General features: G+C 35.6%; 1 protein-coding gene across 3 annotated transcripts in view; it reads right to left on the bottom strand.

Moving 5' to 3' along the window:
* TAX1BP1 (Tax1 binding protein 1) overlaps nucleotides 1-18,552 on the bottom strand; it is a 55,098-nt gene that overhangs the window by 12,041 nt on the left and 24,505 nt on the right. The window contains exons 6-13 of one of the 3 annotated variants that reach the window (XM_057365510.1): nucleotides 10,699-10,847; nucleotides 10,470-10,560; nucleotides 9,056-9,241; nucleotides 5,547-5,774; nucleotides 4,240-4,386; nucleotides 3,019-3,112; nucleotides 1,631-1,749; nucleotides 336-461 (exon numbers count right to left, since the gene is read on the bottom strand). In XM_057365510.1, the coding sequence (XP_057221493.1) occupies nucleotides 336-461; nucleotides 1,631-1,749; nucleotides 3,019-3,112; nucleotides 4,240-4,386; nucleotides 5,547-5,774; nucleotides 9,056-9,241; nucleotides 10,470-10,560; nucleotides 10,699-10,847 (1,140 nt within the window). The remainder of the gene's footprint in view (nucleotides 1-335; nucleotides 462-1,630; nucleotides 1,750-3,018; nucleotides 3,113-4,239; nucleotides 4,387-5,546; nucleotides 5,775-9,055; nucleotides 9,242-10,469; nucleotides 10,561-10,698; nucleotides 10,848-18,552) is intronic. The other 2 variants (XM_057365511.1, XM_057365512.1) reach the window with 2 other exon arrangements.

Below are 18,552 nucleotides of genomic sequence, written 5' to 3'. Positions count from 1 at the left end.
ATCAATCTTCCTTTTAGTAAGCAACAGGAAATTAGAAATCCCTTGCCTTTTTTTTTCCCATAATACAAGATTACGTCATTTAGAGGTTTGTCTAAATCCACAGTAATAAAAGACTGATAGCCAGATGGTAGTAGGTCTTGGCAGATCTCTTTTACTTTAAAAGAAGCATTACAAGACTGCACTGTTTTTTCAAGTGTAGAATTTCTATGTACAGCAACAATATATTTAGTGTGCTTTCCCTATTAAAGCTCTTCATTGCTTGAACTATCAGAAAAAAAACAGCCATGTTAAGAACAGGCAACCATTCATTGTTATAAACACAGTCTGTAACTTACTTTATACTGATCCTCCATCGCTGCCAGCTGTAATTTTATACCCTCATTGATTTTCACTTGTTCTTTCCACTTCAGCTCCAGTTTAGCTAGTTCATCAGCATAAACACTGCATTTCATCTTCTCATCCTAAAGTAATTTATACCATGGAATGAAATATTTAGTCTTAAATAGATTTTCMCTCCCACCCACAACAATGTCACTGTGTTAATTCCATGCTTTTGAAATGAGACCATTTACAAATGGCTTCTCCAAGCCTGACTCGAGACTCTGAAGAGGCCAGGACCACAGAACACTGCATAAATGATCTTCAACAGGCAATATTTTTCCTTGAGTTTTCAACAGACTGATATTCCTCTTTAGTTTCACAGTTTCAAGTTTCTTTGCACCCTAATACTCATAATCATGATTATGCTTTCAAGTACCTCACTTCAATACAAAATCTTTCCTCAAGYGACTTTCACAACCTAAGTATCTTTCATCCAGAAGGTCAGAGGCAAAGCTTTCTTCAAAAATCACTATGGAATAAATAGTCAGCAGAAGACAATGCAGGCTCTCCATGGACAGGGTTATGAGAATTACAGGACMGTTATTACATYCTGGAAAACGTGTTAAAATAGAGTAATATCACTGTGATAAGTAAAATGAAAATAGACAACACTCAGAATTTCTTAAACTGTTGTCAACTTTTCACCAGCATCACTGATGCCAATACTCCATCATCACACACACATTCAGTGAAAATCAAGTTATGATTGACAGGTACTAATACAATGTGAGAATTTCTATTGAGGCTACAGCATTATCAGTGCCAGCTTTTGTCAAGACACCAAATAAATGCCTTTATGTATAACTGAGCCCAAGCAAATTGGCAGAACCCACTTAGGTGTGAAAACACTGTAAAAGCCATGACAGGCAGATATGGAGAAGTTACTACATTTGGACAGTGTACCAGACCAACATAGCCACACTTGTTCCAAACATCAGCTGGCTTACAGCAACACGCTGCAGGTGATTTATAAAAAAAAAATTACACTTTATGTAAGAACAAAAAGTATTTAAAACCTTGAGCATGTGCACATTTTCTGCATCTGCATTTTCTTTGTCTGGACCCTCTAAAACCACATACAGACGAGCTAACTGAACAAAAATCCATTTTCTAATGTTAAGATTTCTACTGTAACCACAGTGTATCACACAAACAAGGAAGGCATCTCAGCTGGGTAGGCCTTGTGGTTTTAAGGCTTAGCACCTTCAGCTACTYTTTGTTCAGCTTTCCAAAGCAGCTGTTTACTTACTGCCAACATTTGCTTGCATTTCTTATACTTCTCTGTTTTCTCAGCAATCTCTTTATTCATTTCACGCACTTGCTCCTTTACCACGGATTCCGAAACTATGTCAGATGAAATGGGGCTAACTGTAAATATCGAAGAGAAAACAAGAATATTGATTTTTTTGTTCCATAAATAAAGTTTGTGTAAGAGAAATGACAGCCCAGATTTGAGAGTGGATCAAGAATGTTCCATGTTATCCAAAGCAGAGACAATCAGCATTATGTGCTGTGTAAGATCAGCAATCATCCTGGCATATCTGTTTTCAGTTCTCTCACACACTGAAGATGAACATAAATACACACATATGTACTCAGTTCTCAAGAAAATAAGCAAACACCAAAATATGTATGCTATCATTCTAAGTATTCTATTCTTACATAAACATAAAGTACCTCAGCAACCTACTTCATCACACATTATAACWGAGCTTGCTGTATTTTTTAAGAAACAGTTGAATTTACTTTAGACAGGAGGAAACTGATGGAAATTACAACCAATGSTCTTTATAGACAACGAGAATCCATCAATTATAAAATAACAGAAAAAAAACTAATGAGCGCTTATCAGCATTTATCAATCTAAACTGAAAAATAAAATCACAGAATGGTTTGGGTYRCAAGGGACCTTAAAGATCATCTAGCCCCTGCCATGGATAGGGACACTTTCCATTAGACCRTGTTGCTCAGTGYCCCATCYAAGCTGGCCTTGAACACCTCAGGGGATAGGGAATTCATAACTCCTTTAGGAAGCCTGTTCCAACATCTCAACAGCCTCATAGTGAAGGATTTCTTCTTTAGTTTTAACCTATTACATGTTTAAGTTYTAGAATATTATTTTTGCAATAACTTATTTGTTCATAAAAATTACATTTTCTAATAAACTACTGCTGCTTATAATTCATGACAATAGTCAGTAGACTTCACCTTGCCATCACATATTCAGAAGTTTTCAGCACATCTGATTTTATAGTAGAATGTTATAGTGGATAGTCATCATAACATGACTGCAAAATTACTGGGCCTATTATATTCAAATTTAAAATTCGAGTAATTTTTTTTTAAATAAACTGTTTATTAACTTGGCAAAACCATCTCTGTTAACCCTAAAGCAGAAATTCAGGAGTTCAGTCCTACTGATGTTAGTAAATAGCAACTAAACTGATACATGAAYGTATTTATCCATGTCACCACTTGCTATGAGACAAAACTTTTAGATCAATCTTCACATCTCTAATGCTTTAATTAAACAGAGCAAGTCCACCTACTTCATATTATAAATACTACTAGTAACTACTTCACATAGAMAACACTTTCAGGCTGATAAAAACAGACAAAAATTTAAGCTGTTGATACCTGGAGACGCAGACAACTTTTTGTCTGTAACGACGGCAGTAGCTGACTCAGTGTTAGATGCATCTGTCAGTTTCTGTTGATGGCCTGCAATTTTCTTTGTGAAAAGAAATTTTGTTTTGGTACTTAATAAAATGAAAGCCAAAGCACAAAGCAATGTTTCTTGCACTATCATTTGCTCTAAAACTGGACTAGATATAACTGCTGATTTAGATGGTAGGTAATATTAAATATGCAAAAATATTTAATTCTACCAACACTGAAAYTGCTTCCGATTTTTATCATCTTGCTTGATAAAGTTCTTTCTCCCTAGCAACAGTAATTTCTAAGCAAATTATTAGAAAAACCTCATTTTCTAGAGAAGTAGTTACACTTAAATGCATCAATTTAATTCCAGCAATGGAATCTGGTGGTTGCTGTAAGATGCACAACATTGACAAAGACATGGAAGATTTTTAAGGAAAAGCCACATATGACACCTCATTCACCAATGACCTTCTGGACGAAAAGATGATTCTTTTATGCAATGTTCTGTGGATAAGAGAAATATTTAAGTCTGGYTTTCTTAAGAACTTGTATTTGCACATCTTGCCACTGATCATAGGCCTGTTCCCTGTTTGAGCTCCTCTCCAACTCTTAATTTTTACAGAATTCTAAAGAACTCTGCCCTCCAATCTGTTTGAAATTGACTGACAGGTGGCTTAAAACTTGTATCATCATTGAAAAAGAATCATTTATTTATGAAAAAAATCTTAGAAGAGTGATAACATTAAAAAATACATATGGAATACAGCTCCATACTATACAGTGGAAACTTCTTCTCCACTTTGCTTTTAAATCCTATTTCAAGTTCTCCATTTCTACCCCTTTTTGGGCTTGGGGTTTTTTGTTGGGCTTTTGTGGTAGTACTGGATAGAGGCAGTATTTATGGATTTTCCCAGCTTCACTTTCAAATTCTTTCTTGACCAAAGTAATGCTTATAGGTTCATCCAAACTCTATTAGGCTTCTACATAACACCAGCTACTATAAATTCCATGTTTGATTTGGACAACTATATACAAAAAAATCATAGAAGTAATTTAGGTTTATGGAAGAAAATGGTAGAGTCATTGCTTACCACACATTTTAATCCCTTTTAAAAGCATTAGTTTTTGCAGAAGGAAGTTAAATTGTTGTTGAAATGTCTCCAAAAAAGCAAGTGCAATTTATCCCACTCTACTTACTGTCTGCTCTGTAAACTTGTTCACTTGTTTTTGAAGTTTTTGACATTCTTTGAATTTTTCCTTGTAATGGTCAGCAGCCATTTGTAGACGAAGCTTCAGATCTTCAACTTCTCTGCGCAGCTCCTGCTCCACTGCATTTGAAGCTTCCTAAAAAAAAAAAATAGGAACTGTTCTCCCTTTTGTTCAAATACCACTATTTCCCAAAGAGCCTTTTTTCAATTAAAAAAGCATAATGTCCCATGTAAGTACTGAAGGTCCTATTTTCTTTGTGGGAAGGAAAGGAATAGAGGAAGTAGCAGAGCTCAGAGAGGCAGAATCTGTGCTGAACTTCACTCCAAGCAGGACACACTGAGGGATGCAAACAGGCACTGGTACAATACCAGAGGMAGGCAAAAAAAGATTCTTACTCTACGGGCCAATTAGCATGTATCAAAAGCCTGAACATACAGGAAAAATCTGAACAYAGACCATGGTCAACACTTTCTTGGTAACTTGAGTCATTCAGAGGATTTGCTACCTCTCTCATCATGCCTTTTAAAACAAATTGTATACAACTGAAACTCTTAGGAAAAAAAACATGCAATTCTCCAATACTTTAAATATAATAGTTCTTTAGAGTGTTGTAATATTAATTTTGTATTTACAGTACTGTTTTAATTACTGTTCAGCTCAGTATATTTTCATTGCACAGTTACACAATTACAGTGATCCCAGAAGCAAATTAATCCAATACAGTTGTAGTCACAGAAGATCTAGTATAAAGCTCACTTAAAATGATGAAACATGTATCAGCTCACTAACTTTTTATCCAAGACTAAAGTCAAGACAGTTTCCATTACATTAATATTTTCATATTTGTAAGTACTAAAACAAATTAACTTTGATCACAAATATTGGAAGGGTTTATGAGAATTGAGAGATAATCTATCAATGAGAAAAAACCATTATAAAACAACCCAAGTTTCTACCAATATTTTCTTATTTTTGTTTGATTTTTAATGCTACTGTGGCTCACTAAACAGAATTAAGAGAGGGAGAGGATTCAAAATAACATAGATAAACACTGCATTATTCTGTGAAAATAATGTGGAGACAAGTAGATATGAGTAATAGCAGAAACCTCMTTTCTTACCAAACTTCCAAATCAACTTACATGCAAATTTGATTTAAGGTAGTATATTGGATGCTGAAAGATAATTTAATAATTATTTGMACTTATTATCCAGAAACCTCCCCATCTTCAGTAAAGCTAGCTTATAGCTTTTATAAATACAGATAAACTTCAATACTAAACACTGACAATTTACCTGTTCATTTTTCAAAGCTGTGATTTTTATAAGTTCAGCTAAAGCTTCAGCAAGTTGCTTTTTAAATTTTTCATTTTCCAGACGTGCACTGTGAAGATCTGCCATTGTCTTATCCCGCACATTTACTGCATCACTCAGCTCTTTTGACATTAGAACAGCTTCYTGTTTGCTAGCCTGAATCTGATCTTCAGCTTTCCGAAGCTGCTCTTTTAACACACTTGCCTCATCCTAGGAAAGAGAAGAAATGGAAGAGAACTCATCATTTTTTAATTCAAAGYTTAAATAAAGGTTGGGATAGGGATTAGAAACATCTGAAAGAAAAATCAAGTTTTCCAGCTGGCTTTAGCAAAACTACGAAACCAAGAAGCCAGCACACAAATACCATTTTACTCATTTGACTTCTTTGCCAACAATGATGTGCAAACATATTTCACTATAAAATAAAGGCAAAATTAAATATTGCTTTTTTCTCTATTCTGGATTTTTGTTGGAATTTCAGCTTCAGTTTTAAACATACGACCAAAAAAAGTCTGTTTTCCACATCTTGCTCTTATCACTGTAGAACTCCAGCATGAAAACCAAAGTTCATCCCACAGAAAAACACTGAAGGTAAAAACAGAGTAAGAGGTTTTACAGTGTCTGCAACTGGTTGACATAAAACACTGTAAAGCAGCTTTGGGATGTTTTTCTCACAGCTCTGTTTCCCAAGATCTTGCACAACAAGCTTTCCAGAGGGAACAGAGAGCAAACAGTAATGAACAGCAAGCTGCAGCATGTRGCACTAAGCACTACTGCAGCACCATAGAGCAAGCCAAGGGCCAACTGTCCAGGCTGAACTACCAGTTTCTCACTCCTCAGAGAAAGCCAGGATTATGAAAAATTATTAATTTTTAAGCTACTCTACAAATTATAAACATATATAATAGAKAAATAAATTACAAAAATATATATTATAAATATTATATAAAATATAAAAATTATATATCTTATATAAACATAATATAGCCTCCGGGCTCCCTGATGGCATCACCATCTCTTATTCTTGTGTCCAGACATAAATTCAGCTATTTTTAGTCCATTATTTGTTACTTTTTAAGTATCACTTAACAAGTCCAGAGGAATAGTAACACAGTTTGTAACCTTTTATGATAATGGATATACTAGTAATTGCCCTGAAGTCCTGCCTCATAGCTATTTGCACAGCACATGATGCATTGGTTACATTTTTCAGTAAATATCTGCAGCTTCATAAAATCATTAATGATCCCACCAGAAACAGCACAAGCACTTTAAGATTAAGTTTGGTTGCTTCAGTACTGACACATACCCACTCCCTTGAAAACACAGTAGTAATTTAACAGATTCAGAAATGAAASAGCAGAAAAGATACTAAAGTAAAATGCAATTTAAAGCAAGATAGTATGTTCTTTTTAAACTCTGTTTCCGTTCTCAAAAGCACTACTTTCCCACTTAAAATATTGTATTCATAACCCATACTGCTTTAAAGCAATTTCTAGTCTTTTGATATCCAAGTTTCTTTTCTGTGAGAAGTCTGGCAAGATATTCAAGGCAGTTGCCAGCGTAATCTGACTTTTCCATGCTGGCCTCAAAGGCTGTGTCTAARCTGACTACTTTGGATCAAGAGCACATTTGTGAATCAAAACTCCCAGTCAATTTCRCTATTGCCTATCACACTGCAGATCAGAGAACAATCTCAGGGCACAGAAACTGCATTCCTTTTGAATGAAATGGAACAGGATGATGTACATCAAGGAAAAACACCTAATGGTTCTTCTATTCTAGGTTTACCCTGGCTGGATGCCAGGTGTCCATCAAAACTACTCTACTATTCCGCTCCTCAGCTGGACAAGGGAAAAGAATATAACAAAAGGCWTGTGGGTCATGATGTCAGGGAGAAATCATTCAGCAAATACTGTCATGGGCAAAACAGACTCAACTTGGGRGAARATTAATCTAATTTATTACTAGTCAAATCAGAATAAGATAATGAGAAATAAAACCAAATCTTAACACATCCCAAGCCCTTCCTTTTTTCAAGTTCAACTTCACTCACAAATTCCCTATCTCCCCTCCTCCAGTACCACAGCTGGCATGGGGAACAGGGGCTGCAGTCACTTTAGCACACGTTATCTTTGCTGCTCCTTCCACCTCAGGGGGAGGACTCCTCACTCTCTCTCTTCTCTGCTCCAGTGTGGGGTGCCTCCCATGGCAGACACTCCTCTACAAATTTTTCCAAAACATATCCTTCCCACAGGCTGCAGTTCTGCATGAACTGTTCCAGCGTAGGAACCCATCCATGGGGTGCAGTCCTTCAGGAACAGATTGTTCCAGCATAGGTCCCCTGCAGGGTCACAGGTCCTGCCAAACCTCCTCCAGCGCAGGCTTTCCACATGATCCCACGTTCCTTCAGGCACATTCACCTTCTCTARCATGATGATAAACACTGGCATGGAGTCCTCCACAGGCTGCAGGTGGATCTCTCCTTTACCATGAACCTCCACGAGCTGCAGGGGGACAGTCTGTCTCACCAGTGTCTTCAGCATGGGCTGCAGAGGAATCTTGCTCTCACACTTGGAACAACCTTTTCCCCTCCTTTATTGACCCTGATGTCTGTCAAGTTCTTTCTCTCTCATGTCACTCTTCTCTCCAGCTGCAACTCTTCTCACACATTTTCCCCCTCTTCCATACSCTTTTAAAATCAGTTATCCTAGAGATGCTACYACCAYCASCACAGGCTCAGCCTTGGYCAGTGGCGGGTTCATCTTGGAGCTTGCTGGCATTGGCTCTGTCAGGCATTGGCTGGTATCAGATCTCTCAGGGGAAGCTTCTGGCAGCTTYTCACRAAGCCACTCAGCTTCCAAAACCTATACAAACCAAATATATGCATCCACAGCACCTGAACAGAACTGTGAAGTAACCCCATGTGGACCATGGACAGCATAAATATGAGTTCTTCAGCAATTTCACTCTCCTATTACACCACAATGTTACTACAGGGCATAGCAAGTCACCTCTTCCTTTGAAATTCTACTGTCTCTGAAGAGTTCTCAGTCRTCAGTTCAATGATAGTACATTCTCACCTAACAAGTCCTTCAGCACATCATTCCATGCCTCCTCTTTTCTTCTCCATGACCCTCTACAGTCTTAACATAGCCACATTAAGAACTTCTCCCTCAACCTCCTTTCCTTTTTCATTAAGCTAAAAACAACTCAAGAGCACACCATTTTTACTGAGCTCAAAAATTACCTTTTCACACATAGTTAATCTCAGTTCATCATGTGACATCTCAACAAACTCAAAAGGTGCAAAACTAAAACAGAATTAAGCCTTGTCATCATCTTCTGCATCTACAAAGACCATCATAACCCTCCTGCCTCTTATCCTTTATATCCTGGTCATTTCTTCAACTTCTTCCYTTCTCATGTCAAGCACATACAACATTGGATATGTTTATTCACATCAGGCCAATTATATTAGTACTGCTTACCTTGTTTGATGAGGAGTGCAAAAAAGCTTTCTTCATATTTTCTTTTTCAGCTATTAATAGCTGTAATCTGCCAACCTCCTCTTTATAATACGATATCATGTTTTCTTTGTTTGCATCCAAATTCTTAAACGTCTGGATTTCTTTTACTAGTTTGGTGTTTTCTATTTCTGTATTCTTCAAGTGTATCTGCAATGATGCTAAAACATGTCAAACTTCTTCCATGTTAGGAGAACTACTGTTCACCTGTCCATTTATGCACTCACTAAATTCTAATTTATCTCTGAGGCAGATTAGAACCAGTAAAGAGAAATATTAAACATTTGGTATCATCACTGCCCTGCAGCCCAAAGTTTCTGGCAGGAATTCTTTCAGCATGGCCACCTAACAACAACTCCACTCTACATCYAGAAATTAAAGCCCTAATTTCTCTCCACATCAAATTAAGCTATTCAACCCTCTCTTCACAAATGCTAGACAACTAAGGACAAGCAGAAGAGAAATTACTTGAAGAAAACTAAAGAAAAATTAAACTTTTAGTAGTATCTGTCCACAGTCATCTAAGCAAATAGGTCAACATCAACAATATTCATTTCCAACAACAACAAACTACTTTTAACAATTCTGCCTGCAATAATCCAGAACAGCTTCTGCACTTAAGTGTTTCCCACTCAAACTAGAAGATTTGTGTTGATTATTTACAAAGGGATTCCTTGCTTGTAAAACTTGCTTTGAGATGCTATAACCTCTGCTGTATATCTAATACTGCCTATCACACAAATACATTTTCCTAGGARTAGAAATAATATTTTAAATACACTTAATCTGTTTCACACAACCTAAAGATTTCATTATTTTAGTATATAATTTTTTCTGTCTTTGATGGGGAGGCACTATTCCATATATGATGTCTCTCATTACCACCAGAAGGAATCACCCATGACAGTAAAAACCAAWGCAATGCAGAACCTATAAAGCTTCTCAGTGTTACACAAAAGGCTAAAGAAGAGGGGTTCAGAAAACAAAGTCTGGAGAGAGAATTTAAATTACTAACAAGTATTTTAGTTACGAAAAAGTGTGTTAAAGGTTACTAGTTACTGTGGTGATGCACTGTRTAGCTMAAGAATTTTYTCACTAGAATCTATTATTTTCTGTWACTGTGTCTGTGCTTTAAGAAATTGGGGATTCATTCTCCTTCTCAGAGATCTTTTTATACCTTGGTTGAATTCAGATRCTGTTTTCCTCATTCATTTTTATATGAGAACATCTATAACTATCTCAAAGATCTGTWCATGGAAGTTACCCATTTCCTTTTTTCCTTAACAAATTCAATTTATTAGACTTCTCCATAAAATATTATTACCTTTATTTCAAACYGCTTCATTCCAGTGTATACAGGTACAAGTAATAAAGTTACCTTATAAAGKTCTTTTTCATCCTTCTCTGTCTTTAACACACATTCAAGTTGCTCCTTCTCAAGCATCACTTTCTTCAGTTTGTCCTTCAGACTAAAACATTGACAAATTAACAGTACAGAACYAGTAATACAGAAAATCCATGCATATATTAAAAATGGTTAGCCTTAAAAACACCTTGGGGAAAAAAAAAGTAAAATAAGGAAGGTAAGGAACAGAAAKACTAAGTACCTGTCTAATTCCGTTTCTTTTGCAATGGCTTTTTGAGTAACAGTCATTATATCTTCTTCAAGCTGGAGAACTTTTGAAGCAGCCTCATCATGCTTCTTCTTCAAATCATTATTTTCCCTTTTAAGAGCTTCTGATGTTTGAACATTATCCTTTAAAAAAAATTGCAAATAGATGTCATTTAAGAATGTGATTCTTCRGCAGTAAAACACACTATTTGAATTCATGCCAAAATATGACCATTAAATTTCTTCTCTTCCTTAAAATGTATGAYAAGCCCATTTCAAGTATACAAAAATATATATACATACATATATATAAAATACTGCTATGCAAAGTTCATATTTTAATAAAGGGTCAGTAAGGAGTTTGTTTTGGCGCAAGCATTCAGTTATTCGGGCCCACTAAAGACTTCAGAGTACAGGATAAACACATTATTTCCGATCTTTTGCCTATTTCCTTTTGGCAAACTAACCACTGTCTGTCTAGCTTAGAAAACAAAGAACTTTTATTTCTCTTTGTACTTGCTTTTACTTGAAAAGAAGGAGAGCTTGCATTTTTTCCAGACAGTTACACCATAGTAGCAAGCCACAGTAAAGACAACTGCAGGCAAGAGGAGAAACAAAACAAAATTCTGATTTAGAGCTGGTTACTACATGACATTCTTGTAGCCAGAACATACAGAAGGTCTCACATAGCTCAAGGAAGCTCATGCAACCATTGCGGGATTTATGGCTTGGACATTGGAAGCTGAGACAGAGGATGATGAGAATACCTTAAACAGATTTCCTTGTCAGAAAACTGACAAATACAAGATGGGCAGCCACTACAAGTATTGTATTCATTATCTAATTTCAGTAATGTCCATACTGTTCTAAAGCAGTGGACAGCTGAATGTCATCTCCACCACAGCAAAATGGTCATTTAAAGTCAGGCTATCTTAAATAACCCTGAAAAAGTTTTGTTCAATGTAACTATTTTCTTGAAAAAATAAATAAGTAACACTAAAGTAGATCACACATACTGAGATAATATGCCACTTTTTCTGATATTAAAGTATGATAAAGCTCAGCTTAGTATCAACAATGACAGTGATATGAATTAAAGGGTAAACAAGGTCAAGACAGACTGACCAACATACCTAACTACCGCATGACTTCAAGTGTTTGTGTAGATACTAAGGTACAAGTTGTCTTTCTGGTCTAGATTTGGAAGATTAAAGCCCTACCTCATCTATTCATTTTTAAACAAAGCTCAATGCCCTGAAATAACAAGACCGCACTGTTATATCAAGAGAAACACACCARCCAGACTTTACAAAGAACCCCTACTGGCCAAATTCCAACCTAACTAACAATGTTTTAAGTACAATAAAATATAATGAGGACTGGTTTTAGTCATTAATTGTCAAAATACACTGTTCACAAGTATAATTAAGCCCACTTTTACAAGCAACTAAACAGAAGTTTGAGCATTATGATTGGGGGGAGTGGAGGGGATAGGGAGTATTGAATTGAGGAGTGGCAGATGTATCTGATGACTCACTCATTTGCTACACACTAAACCAGCATGTAAAGTAGATGTTCCATTTTTGTTATACGTGCTACATAAAAGAAGAAGACTAACATATTACAACTATTTAAACCCTAAATGACTTCGTTATGTCTTAATATAAAAAAGAATTTCAAAGGATCATCAATGTGCCATCTTTTTTTAAAAAACAGCATTGGAGAACATAACCCACAACTTTCATAAGGTCCTTATTTTTCAAGACCTATCTATTTCCGGCAACCAAAAATATATGTACTTGGTGTAATGAGGGCTGGATATTTTAATTAAAGTCAGTATTCCAAGTAAAACTTGCTATATAACCAACAGCAACAACACTCTATAACTGCTTGTCCTCCCCTAGTGCAGCAGAGACTAATTACTTGTCCCTGTTTTGAAAGCCCAGTATAGTAAAAAGTCTATTTCAATGCATATCTGTGTTTTCTCTAAACACCACTTKGGTATAACTGTAACTGTTGTAACCCAAGTGCCTTCAAAAGAATTTAATCTGATACATTATATATACAAACTGTACAAACAGTTCAAACAGGCTGCCAAAGGTAACATATATTAAAAGGAATTAATAGCCTGAAAAAAAWTCACTCCACAAACAGCATTACAATTGATGCTGCTTTGCTAGTTATTCTAAAGGGACACAGTACTAAAATGTAAAAGTTCCATACTTAACAGATTCTCACCTAATAAAGTTGTTTAGATACAAGTAAAGTCTACAGTTTTTAAAGAAAAAAAAAAGGATTAATTTTTAGATACAACTTGTTATTTTACAGAATTCTTAGCAATTCAATTTAGATGCAGCAATCCTTGTGCCATACACTGGTTACAGTGGTTTCAGAGCCTGTAAAATTTAAAATGAGTGCTCTYGGACTATTTTACAGGTAAAGTCAACTGTGTTTAGAAGGAGTCTAAAGGGGAAGAATATATAAACACATCGACTAAATGTACAACCCCTCCTACAAAAAAGACAACTACATTCTGTAATCATTGTTTTAATTCATTTATCTTAATTTACCTGATACATCTACAAATATTATACATTTTCTTCCAACTTCTTAACAGAGGAATAAAAAAAACACAGCAAGATCATGAATCATTTCAATGAACTGGTTTAAAAACACCCGACAATTTTAAGGTCCTTTTTAGTCCAGCTCAAATGCAGCTCCCCCATCTCCTTCCCTAGAGTTGCAACAGCCATAAGGGTGGAAGTGGGAAGCAAACTGGACCACAGGGGTCACGAGTAAGCAGCCAGAAATTACTTAAGTCAGCTTTACTGCTGCAAAACAAGAAGTTATTGAAACAAAAATTCCTGTCATTACTAAGAGTCTCACTAGTGAAATGAAGCAACAAAAATTCAATGTAGTTGTCAAGTGAATTTCCCTAGAATCAAAATTCCATTTTAAAAATACTGATGTAGCCTTCAGATAGGGAACAAAAAGAACTATGGGGGCTTCAAAATCTTTACTGCTATTCTTAAWTGGCAGAAGATTTAAGACTGATTATTTTTAAAATTATTTTATTGCAATTCCATGTGACACTTCATAAAGTTATTATAAGCTTTACCAAAAGAATATGCAAAGATCATGCCTGGGCTTACCCTTGAAACACATTTAAAACCCACTTAATAAATAAATTYCCACTGCAAAAGGACTGATAAACTTTCATTTGAGAATGGAATAGCCACAATGTTTCTAAATTCTCTTTTTTGTAAAAAAAAAAAAATTTTGGCAAAAATCTGTATGTTCAACAATGAAGAACAACACACTTCCCTACTTATTTCTTCCTCTCAATGGATTTTTACAGCAGTARAACATTGCTGAGCACAGTCTGGTTAATGGAAGCAAAATGGTACAGACATCCCTTCCTGTGAATCAGCACATATAACACATTTTCCAAACATACTTAAGGTAGAGAGAAATCCAGCAGACAGAATAAAATACTTGAAAAGTACAAGCCAAGACTATTTCCAGACATGACATCTTGCAGTATGGCAACTGGTAGCATGGCTTTTTATGCTTCAYCTTTCATTTTCATAACATGTAGAACTCCCTATCAACCTTTTCAAAGTTATCCCACTCCTAAAACATTCACCAATGTAAAACATTCACATTAATGGCCAGTATCTGCAGCCTTTTTTTTTACTTTCTAGAGAATGCATACACTGTTATGAAGAATAACAAAAGGTTAAAAACTAGCTATGCAGCTCACACTGAAGAGGTCAAATCAGTAAATACAAGGCAATCTATTTAAAAACAAAACTTTAAAAAAAAAAAAAGCGCAAACACAAGAAAAAAAAAAAAAAGCGCAAACACAAGAAAAAAAGGCAGCACCACCTTTCAGCTGGATTGATTTATCCGGATGTAATTTAATGTCAGAGGAACCATTATGCTTGATATCCTACAGAGAATTTAGAGGGTTTAGATCAATTATCTGCACGAGCCTTTTGTTTATCCCACTGACATCACAGCAGCTCCAACAGAATCATGTGAAACAGAAACACTTGGCTGACATCATGCTCTGTTTAAAGGACCTCTGAGGATAAATGATGAACACAACATAGCACCATTGCAGCCACTGCGAAATCTGAGTCTGCCCRTAACACAGGACCTGAAAGTTCTGAAAGGAAACTTGAAGCTTTAATTTTTCTTTCTAAAAAAAAATTAAGCATTCAGTAAGGAAAACAACAAACCAATTYCAAATAAACTCAATGACATTAAGCTGTTATCCTCATGACTATGATTTGTAACAGAAATACTRCTCTAAAAAATCACTGTGCCGTCCATTTTGAAAACCTAAGATATCACAGTGGTAGTACTTTAACTGTTAATTGTTAAACTAACATCATTAAAAAGGTGATCAAAACTACAAAATTAAGGTCTAACTCTGTAAGAGTTCATCTAAGTTACATCAGTTACACAGTTACTGTCATAAAGATTATAAACATACAAGTTTTTGCAAGAGGCAGCTGAAGCATTTACGTACACTGATTTTGCAGCATGTATCTACGTGTCAGAATGTTATTTAAAACATGCCATAATTTCACTATAAACTATTGATTTTTCAAAGTCATTTTCATTAATATATAATTTGAAGCGTAGAATATTTCAAATTGCTCTGTATAATTATTCAGTGAAATAATTTTCAACTGCACAGTTTAAGAAATATTCATACAGGGAACAGTCAAAAAACCCATAAAACAGGGTTTTCTCTTCATATGATGTTTATAGTACCCAAGGGTGCTGTAACTGCCAGTGCCAACCTGAGCAATTCTGAGTGTTTAATTTGTGTTTAAAATTAAATGAAACTGGGGGGAGGTTTGCTTTTTGGGCTGGGGGCACACTTTTTGGTTGCTGTTTGGGTTTTTGCCTTTTGGGTGTTTTGCTGTTACTTGATTTTTTGGGGGTTTGGGTTTTTTTTTTGTTTTTTTTTTCTAAATGCATCTTCATGAGCATCAGATTTTCACACATGCAGCATACACGAACAGTATGAACAGAGCCTGGTCTAAAGACACACTGGAAAAACTCTTGACTGACTTACTTCCATGCACACAGGCTGAACTGAGCACTTGTACTGCTGACAACACAACAGTACTTTTTCACTATCTAAGCAGAGAAACTCCTTATAAAATGGCATCAAAAGCCAACTTAAATGAATCCCTGACATCTGAATAAAATTCTCCAATGAATAAAGCTACTGTGCAGGTAGAACTTGTCAGCAGAACGTGATTTAGATGGATGTGTTATTAAAATGCGCCATCAGACAGATGAATAAGCCCACTTTTTAAAAGTTAAACAGTAAACTAAATTTACAAAAAGCATGAAAGAACAAGTTTATCACATCAGTATATTAACTTCTACCTCAATTTATGCCAACATCGTAACAGAAACACTATTCAAATGTTCACAAGAGCAAAGGATGAACCAGCASTCTGCAAATCTGTTGCTTCTCACTCAAGCTAAACATAGGCAGAAACCACTACCACAGGAATAAGACTTGWCACCACTGTCACATTAAAGAAATCAGTTCAGAAGTGCTCTCTTCCCACTAGAGGGAGACCAATAACTGCGAAAGCATCTTTTGCAAGCTCTGCTTCTCCACAACAGCAAAAAAAAGTGTTCACYTAATCGAATGGTTGCAGAGTATCAGAGGAATGACCTACGAAGGACATACAAGGACTCCTTCATGCTTCTCTTYTTCAGCACAGTAACAGTAAATCTTAAAACAGTAGGCAAGTGCACTGCTGCCACAGACCTCACACAGAGTTTAAGCATACACAAAACTGGCAACRTAAAGACCAAAAGGCATGCATTCTTATTATGTACAAAGTTAAAAACATTTTATATTCACAATGTCCACAATAAAGATTAGAAATATTTTTATTACTGTTTTTTAAATAAAAACATACTAAGCTTTTGTTCATTTTTTAAAGTTTGTTTTCTTCAATTTTTAAAAAAGCAAAACATACTCAGATAAAAGCAGCGTGCTAATGTTATTCAACATACTGATTATGTATCAATTTACAGAAGCAAACCAAAGGACAAGCTGAAATAATAAAAACAACCTGAAACAGTTCTGGTAACCATGCATAATGTGTCATCTTTTTAGGCAAAATAATCATAGTGTGTAGCTACATCATTACTTTAACAGTGTTATATTGCCAGAGTTGCAAAGCTGTATRTACAGCATGACCCTAAATAAAAGTATGCTTCCAGGGAACATCACYCTACTAAAAACAGATTAACTCTGAAACACTAATAGAAGGTTGTGAGAAAAAGATGTGCAATTTCTGAAACATTTCCAATAATTTCACATTTACTCTGAATTCCCACACTTAACATATTAAGTTAAATCTTCATACTCAATAAGAATATTTTAATGTCGGTTGGGGAAAACAAAAGTAGTAACGTTTTAACTGACATGGAAACTGCTGCAAAGGAATACCATGCTTTGCTCTAACTGAAAATACAGCAGCCTTTTTCAGAAGACTAAAAGAGTATTCATGCTGCAGTGTAGGAAAAGGACAGACCACTTATCCACTCCAATTTTGTCAGAACTATATACTGCATTAAGCAGGCATTGGATAAGAGGAAAAGATCAGCCTAAAAGAAATAAAGACTGAATTTGTCCTTCATATTATGTCAAGCTTTAGCTGGGTGGGGTCATCAACACAACTTAATGRTAACAAACCATAAGTACACACTAAAAAAGTGGGGCTGGTGAGCACGTTCCCTGTGAGGGCAAACACTGACTAATGCCAAGCTGTGTGTCTTGCAAATATTTTTTTTTCTGTGATGATGGCAACAACAAGAGAAAATGTCTGCAGAATCATTCATGTGTTGAATACAATTTTTTTACTACAATGTGATAAAACATGAACAAGTTTACCAAATCTAAAAAGCAAAAGCCTTTCCGGACAAGYAGTGACAATAAGTGTCACAAGAAGRTATGTTTCAAGAACTCTAACAGCACATTATGACTTTACATCTTGAATGCATTTATTCCTCCTACCWTTGGTAGGAAATGAGATGACTACCTTGTAAGAAGGCAACACATAACTGTTTTTCTCCTGAACAGCAAGGGCACTTGAGCAAAGCAAGTCTGTTGGTCTGCTGTGGCCATTAATTTCAAGCATCACAAACACAGGAACTCACCTATTTGTAAAACTCAAAAATGGGCATCTTTTCAATACTTGAAAATATGCATAGAGCCCAATATTCAAGCTTCAGGGRCCACTAATCGTATTATACCTGAATAGACTGTTTAGTATGACATGTTCTTCAAAGATTGATCTACTTTTAGCTTAYCTCTTCCTAATATTTTCCCCAACCRCTTATAAAACATACTAACTAGACAAAAAGCAGATGGAAAAGTCAATTGTTCCACTGCCCAAAACTCTGTACAGGTAACCAGGTGTGAAGAGAGGTCACTTAATCAGGAGTAGGAGGGAAACACTAAGTGGGATATAGCTGTGGCATTATCGTGTCAACAACTATCCTATCTATTTTAAGAAAGCAATGCTCCTACAGACATTTCTCAGTGATTCAAAYTTCTTCTACGCTCTTTCTGAAAATAAAGGACTGATAAAAATCAACACCAAAAAGAAGAAAGATGTCTAAAGACATATGAACAGATATGAATAAAAAGGGGATTAAAGATAATTGCTTTTTATATTTGCTAAGCTGCACCACAGTAACCAATGCACTACAACCCCTAACCACACCATCCACATTCTGTTCAACTACAAAAATACAATATAGCTTAACAATGGATGTGATCAAAAGACAAAACACAGGA

Source organism: Malurus melanocephalus, unplaced genomic scaffold (genome assembly GCF_030028575.1).
Source record: "Malurus melanocephalus ecotype Western Australia unplaced genomic scaffold, MMel_1.1 scaffold_53, whole genome shotgun sequence".
NCBI classification, from domain to species: Eukaryota; Metazoa; Chordata; class Aves; order Passeriformes; family Maluridae; genus Malurus; species Malurus melanocephalus.
Note: the sequence above shows the minus strand (reverse complement) of the source record. Positions and strands in the feature narration are given on the sequence as shown.